This window comes from Lipotes vexillifer, unplaced genomic scaffold (assembly GCF_000442215.2).
Source record: "Lipotes vexillifer unplaced genomic scaffold, Lipotes_vexillifer_v1.1 scaffold966, whole genome shotgun sequence".
Classification (NCBI taxonomy): domain Eukaryota; kingdom Metazoa; phylum Chordata; class Mammalia; order Artiodactyla; family Lipotidae; genus Lipotes; species Lipotes vexillifer.
The window spans coordinates 147,310-153,804 of record NW_006795769.1 but is presented as its reverse complement, the minus strand read 5'-3'; the positions used below and the strand labels follow the sequence as shown (position 1 = coordinate 153,804).

The 6,495-nt window shown below is 63.0% G+C and overlaps 1 protein-coding gene across 2 annotated transcripts in view; it reads right to left on the bottom strand.

The window, feature by feature from the left end:
• Positions 1 to 2,562: 2,562 nt before the first annotated feature.
• The window catches only part of NELFA (negative elongation factor complex member A), a 24,161-nt gene continuing 20,228 nt past the window's right edge, over positions 2,563 to 6,495 (bottom strand). For both annotated transcript variants that reach the window (XM_007467868.1, XM_007467869.1), the window contains 7 exons: positions 5,482 to 5,612; positions 5,323 to 5,392; positions 5,063 to 5,151; positions 4,150 to 4,261; positions 3,090 to 3,373; positions 2,896 to 2,995; positions 2,563 to 2,785 (listed from right to left, as the gene is read on the bottom strand). In XM_007467868.1, the coding sequence (XP_007467930.1) occupies positions 2,601 to 2,785; positions 2,896 to 2,995; positions 3,090 to 3,373; positions 4,150 to 4,261; positions 5,063 to 5,151; positions 5,323 to 5,392; positions 5,482 to 5,612 (971 nt within the window). In that variant the 3' untranslated portion in view covers positions 2,563 to 2,600. The remainder of the gene's footprint in view (positions 2,786 to 2,895; positions 2,996 to 3,089; positions 3,374 to 4,149; positions 4,262 to 5,062; positions 5,152 to 5,322; positions 5,393 to 5,481; positions 5,613 to 6,495) is intronic.

Below are 6,495 nucleotides of genomic sequence, written 5' to 3'. Positions count from 1 at the left end.
CCTCTGGTGACCCGGGGGCAAGTGACGTAGGACCAAAGGAAAAACAAGCCGCGTCCTCAGCTGGTGCTTCCACAGGCGGCTCGGTTCTCTCTGGAAACGCGCCTGCTCGGTGAGACGCAGGGGCCGTGGGGTATTTCAGTTCAGAACTCTTGTTTCTCTCAAATGGTCTTTTAAGAAAATACTGGATTGACGTAGATTCATGCTCCTTAGGCCCTGAACCTGGCGCCTGCGCGCTCTGGGGCTGGGCACGAGGGGCGCCGAGGCCTGGTGCCAGCACAGCGGCCGCGGGCGCAGCCCCGCCCTTCAGAGCCAGGGGCCTCGGGGTGGGCTGACGTCACTCGCCCTTTCCTGCCGGTAAGGGACTTCTGCCTAAGTCAGAACATCGGAATTGGTTTCGCAGTGCACTTTGGGGAGCAGATTAACTTATTTTTGTATTTGACAGTAGTAAAAATTTTGAGTCACTTTGATATTACTTCCAAATTCTTTTATAACCTTTTCTGAAGGAGATACTGGAAAACTTATTTTAGATATGGTCGCCCTCTTTCCAAAAACTGTTAAACTAATGAGCAAATAACACTAACTCTGAGAATCTCCAGAAAACCAGTTTATGGATCTGAGCACAAGGCATTGGAGGAGCAGTGGGGCTGGAAGGGCCTTCCCGACGGGGCCGAGGCCTTTGCTCCGAGTCTGAGGGGAGCTTGCTTCGGGGGAGTCGGTCTTTCCTGAACGTCAGCTTCAGCCCTTCGTCGTTAATGTGAAGCAGAAACACAACGAAAACCGCCCAGACACCTCAGGATTCCTCAGCATCAGGAGCTGACCAGGACCCCTCGTGTGTCGTGTCGATGCCAGCGCGGGCCTCTGGACACGGGGACGCTTCTCTCCGTGGGGGTCGCGGGCGCGTGTCCAAAGCGGGTGACAAGCTGCGAGCACCACGGGGAGGCCACCTGGCGGCCCCGCCCGGGTCCCGTCCTCCGAGAATGCTCGGAACCCCCTGCCTCACCCTCGGGTCTGCGCCCCGGCGCCTTCCCAGTGTTTCCCCTGACACATAAACTGCAGTGTGTGCGGCGCCATCTTCTAGAACTGCTGTATGTCCAGGAATAAGAAAAGATAAGCCTGTTTTTACGAAAGGTAACACAGACGACCGTCAGTTGCCGAACTCTCGATCCTGCGAGACATGGAGCGTTTGATGAGTGAGTAAAGTGCTGTGTTCGCGGGCGTCGTGTCCACCGCACCCTGTTGAGATGTGAAATTAAACAGAAACCTCAACGTGCCTACTGGTGTCTCAGCGTCGCACGGAACGCGGCCAGGCTCCGCCTTTGGAGGGGTGTACCAGGTGCTACCGCCAATTTTGACAGACTTAAAAAACTTGAAATTCACTTCTGGGGGAAGATACTGAAATGTAGATTTGAGAATTGCTGGTTGCGGGGAAATAGGATTTAAGGTGGGAAGTTGTGTTTGAAAGGAAGACCGTGTATGAGTATTTTTGTATTAAAAAATTCAAAGGCTTTTTTCTTTATGTGGAATTGCATTTTGAAGTTTGGGTCTCTCTTCCATTCCCCCAGTCCCTTTTCTTTCTTTCTTTTTTTTGGTCGCGCTGTGCCGCACGCGGGATCTTAGTTCCCCGACCAGGGACGGAACCTACGCCCCCTGCAGTGGAAGCACCAGGGAAGTCCCGCTGCCAGTCACTTTGAGTGGTCTGTCACTCTGAAGCATCTGGCACAGTCCCCTGACATCTGGGGAGAGGCCAATGTGGCCTCGGAAGTGTAACAAGTATCGTAGATAGTGCGTGTCGTTCTGATTTGGGGAAAAGGCTTTTTTTCCCGTTACTTATAATTTGGCTCCCAAACCCCCGTTAAAGGTGACAGAGTCGGGAGAGGAAGCTGCAGACTCTTCTCAGCCCCGCAGGTGGTTGAGCCCCAGGCCCCTTTGACATGCTCCCCACGCCCGCATCATCCAGGAGTGACCCCTGGGCTGACCCCAACGTCACCCACCCCAGAGAGGGGCTGGGGCCCCAGAGCAGAGAGGTGGAGCTGGCTGGAAACACAGCTCTGGTGCCTTTTCTTTAGAAAAGCTAAACTTTAATTAGGTAGTTTTTACAATGAAAACAGGTACCCAAGGACAGGTCTTAAATGCTCACAACGGTACAAAAGACAAATACAAAACCTGTGGGTGGTGAGCGTGTCCTGGCATCCCCCATCCCTGGGCACTGGCGGCCGTCCCCGCCCCGTTCTCAGACACACCAGGCGCCACCTTTGGTCCCTCAGCCGCGTGGGCGGGGAGAGGGCTGCACGAGCAAGAAAGGCCCTCTCTCGCGGTCAGTGGGACTGAAGAAAAAGTGAGAAAAGACAGAAGTCTAACAGGCAGAGCCGGTGCCAAGGTTAGGAAGTTACACCTTTCGGGGCTAAGTTTAACATTCAGAACTGTAACACTGAATGCAAAAAAGTGTCTTAAATCACACAAAAGGGACCCATATTAAAATTTAGAAAATAAGTCCAAAACACCCCAGAGAAACTGAACCTAAAGCTCAAGTGGGCTGGGACTCGGTGGCACGTCGGGGGCCAGCGGCCCCCGGAGCCCGAGTCAGGCCGGCAGGGGCGGCGCTAGGACGCGTTGGCCATGGGCTTGTACTTCTTGAAGCGCGTCCACTGGCCCGTGGCGTAGTTCATCTCGAAGACCGTGTCCACCAGCATGGTGGTGCTGCCCTGGCCGTCCGACTTGGGCAGGTCCTCCGTGTGCTCGCTCAGCTTGATCTGGATCACGTCGCCCTGCTCCTGGCACGGGTTCTCTGAGGGGGGCAGGGGCCGCTGGGCGGGGGGCCTGGGGGCACGGGGTCATCCCCCAACCCCCGCAGGACCCAGGGCCCCCCCACCCCCCCAGGGCCGGCCGCGGACCCACCTCGGGAGCCAGCCATGAAGCCCAGGATGAGGGCCTTCTCGGGCCGTGTGACCTTGTTGGCCGTCTTGAACATCTCCTGCGCGGCAAACATCTGCTCTCTCTGCGGTGGAGGAGCAGGGCTGGGTGCTGGGCCCCGCCGGCACCCCTGCTGCGGGCGGGGCCGCACACACACACACCCCGCCCCACACACCTACCGTGAGCGACAGGTTCTTCTTGGGCTGCTGCTGGGCGGGGGGCTGGGCCTGGGCCTGGGGGGCCACCATGGCCACCGGAGGAGTCTGGGTGGCGGGGGCAACGGCCGGGGGCGTGGTGGGCGTCAGGGGCGAGGTGGGCGCCGCGGGCGTGGGTGCTGCAGGGCTGAGGCCGCTGTTGTACAGGGGCGCCCTCTGCTTGAACTGTGCCGGAAGCGCGGGGCTGGGGGCGCTGGGCTCCTCGGGGGGCCGGCTGGCCTGCAGGCTGGCTTCCCGGGCAGGCGGGGCTGCAAGCAGAGGGAGGCCTGGGGGGCGGCCGGCAGGGCCAGGGACCCCGCCTCCGAGAGAAGTGCCTGGGCCCCGCCCTGCCCCGGAGCCCACACGCCGCCCGCGGGGCGAGGGCGGGCGGGGGTGGGGGGGGCCCTCCTGCCCGCAGCTGGGGTGCGAGTCCCGGGCGGCGCCTCTGGGCGCGGGGCACACGCCCCCGAGAGCCCCAGCCGGGAGCCAGAGGGCTCAGGCCTTCTGAGACCAGCAGGTAAGACGTCCAGGCGCTAGTGGGCTCCTGGGCGCTGGCGAGGGGACGGAGGGCTGCTTCCTGGAGCCCAGCAAGCCTGCCTGACCCCCAGGCCCTCTCTGGCCACCCGCTCCCCGAGGCCAAGCTCCCTCCCCGGGCAGGCGACGCTGAGCCCGGGGAGCAAACGCCTCGGAGCAGAACCCACGGATCCTCCTCTACCTTTCCTTCCGCGCCTTCTTTCTCAAACTGTAGGACCACGTGAGGACCCCCGACCCTGAGGCGCTGTAACCTCAGCAGCCCCCCTCCCACTCACAAACCGGGCCTCACACCTGGCACTGCACAAGGGGCGCTGCCTGTCTGGCCCCATGAAGGGCAAAGCAGCTGAAACCCCTGGGTTTACTTCGCGAAGCTCGTGCTGGGCAGGAGGGTCTTCCGGCCCCGGTGGCACCAGCAGAGGTCCTGACACCCAAGGAAGCACCACGTGGGCGAGTCCTGGGAAGATGCTGCTCCCTGCCTGGTGGGTGCTGCCCGCTCTGGGTGCCCGCTCACCTGGCGGGGCCTCGGAGCTGGGGATGTAGGATGAGGCAGGGACCACGCTGGGCGTAGCCGGCAGGTAGCTCGTGGATGGCAGCGCAGGCTCGTTGTTCAGAGACCCGAGTTTCTGGAAGACAGAGACCATGGTTCCTCTCAAAAGCAGCCCGGGGGCTCAGCGTGAGCCTCTCCCAGTCCTGGATGGGGCCGGCTCCTCTGTGGGCCTCAGCGTCTTGGCCCAGTGCGAACCCGAACCTCCAGCCCCACAGGAGGGCCCCCACCCCCGGGAGCAGGACCGGGGGCACTGCTGTCCCCAGGGATGGAGAGGGCTCCAGGCCAGGGGCCCCGCGCTCAGCAGTGCTGGACCCCAAGCGTCCGGCCCTGCCGCCGCCCCCATCCTGGAGCTGCCTTGTTGGGAGGGCGCGGGGCAGGGCAAGGCTGTCCCTGTTTGGTTAGGGACCCTCCCAAACCAGCCATCTTTGAGGTAAGAAGAAATCCTTTTTGTTTTGTTTTGTTTTTTAAACCACAAAAACCATATGAAAAAAGGAAGACACTCCTTTCAATAAAGTAAGAAAACACAGCTCTGCAATGAGAAGTTTCCCACCACCCAGAAATGACCCATGCGACACACGGCGCCTGGCTGCCCAGCCCCTCCAGGCAGGCTGCGCCGGCAGCGAGGGGCCTCCCGCAAGGCCGCCCTACCACGCCTGCGGGACAGGGGACGCCGAGGAGCCCTGAGCGCGTGGCGCTGTGCAAACCCGGGCCCGCGGGCACGCCAGCGCCCTGCCGGCGCCACCTCTTCTGCGTGTGTCCACGTACATATGTGTGCGTCCAGCGTGTGTGCTCCCACGGGACGCGCCTCCGCGGCTAACGCTGGGAACGGGGGCACGTGCTCCGGCCGCCCGCGGCCCTGCAGCCCTGCAGCCCTTACCTGTGTGGACACCAGGCCGGCCGCGTAGTCGGGGGTGGCGTTCTCCACGACCGTCTCTTCCTTGGCTGGCTTCTCCACCGCCTCTGCGTCTGCGGGCAGAGCACAGGTCTCAGCGCCCCAGGCGGTGGCCCTCCCGGCCCGAGGCGGCAGCGGCGACTCTGAGGACAGGGCTGCCCCACAGGCTCGCCCCTCTCCAGCCGGAGGCGGTCTCGGTCTCGGCAGACCGGGACCTCCGCGGGCAGACGGGCCCCAATACGCACCCAGGGTCTTCCTCCTCCTCTTGGCCTCCCGGCCGGCCCCAACCATATCCAGCTCGGAGATGTCGAGGAGCTGCCGACACAGACAGAAGTCCACCCTCAGCCCCACGGAAGGAGCGTGGCTGGTCCCGCGCGAGCGGGGCTGCCAGGGGACACGCCCACCTTCACGCCCCTCTCCTTCCGCAGGGGCGTCCTCGACGGCGGGATGGCAGTGCGGTTCCCCGCGGGGCTGAAGACGCTGGGGGCGGTGGGGCTTCGGAAGGGCGCCTGCTTTGGGATGCCTTTGAGCGGGGCTGCGGAGAGGACGGGCCGTCAGGGGGCCTCGCGGAGTGGCTACTCCGCCACCGCTGCGTATTCCGCTTGCCCGTCTCCGCCAGAGCCGCCCCTGCCGGCCTGCCAAGTGCTGCCCTGGAAGTGCTGCGCCTCCGCGATGGCAGGTGCCAGGGGCATCTCCCTGTGCCCAAGCACCGGGGCATCGGGTCGGCCTGCCCAGAAGAGCACGCCGTGGCAACCAGCGACACCACAGCCAAACTGACGTCTCTGCCCAAGACGCCAAACCAACAGAGACGCCACACCTGCGTCCATCGACCATAACACACCGAGTCCTTTATCACCACAGACAGGACTCTCAGCTTCCACTTCTTTCTTGCACCTCGGGGTCAACGTGTCACAGGCCAGAGGCCCGCACGCTGCAGCCAGAATCACCCCCCCTCTTCCCCTGGGCCTAGTCCCTCGTCTCTCTCAAGGGGGAGGCACCTGCCACATAACGAATGGCTGCCTCTGAAGGGGACCTGGCCCCTTCCCCAGGCATCCAGTGCCTCCCCATTCCTGCCACTGGGACCCATCCCAACGCTCAGCGTGCAGACACCAGGGCTTACTCACACCAAGATCATGTACGGCGTCCCAGGCCCGGTGCACAGCTGGCCCCTTGGCACGGCCAATGGGACAGGGCAGGGAAGCAGGAAGCACCCCTGAACCGCACCGTGGGCACGCTGGGTCGGGGCGCCCGGCCGGAGTGTGGAAAGGAAGGTGAGGGGAGCTTTGTCAGGGGGACTGGCACGTGCGGGACAGGCAGGGACATTACAGTGAGGGCCCCATGTCAACCTGATACACTTCCAGGGCCACCCGGGGCAATAGCTGGCCCTGAGGAGACAGGGCTGGGCACCCCCCCCCCCC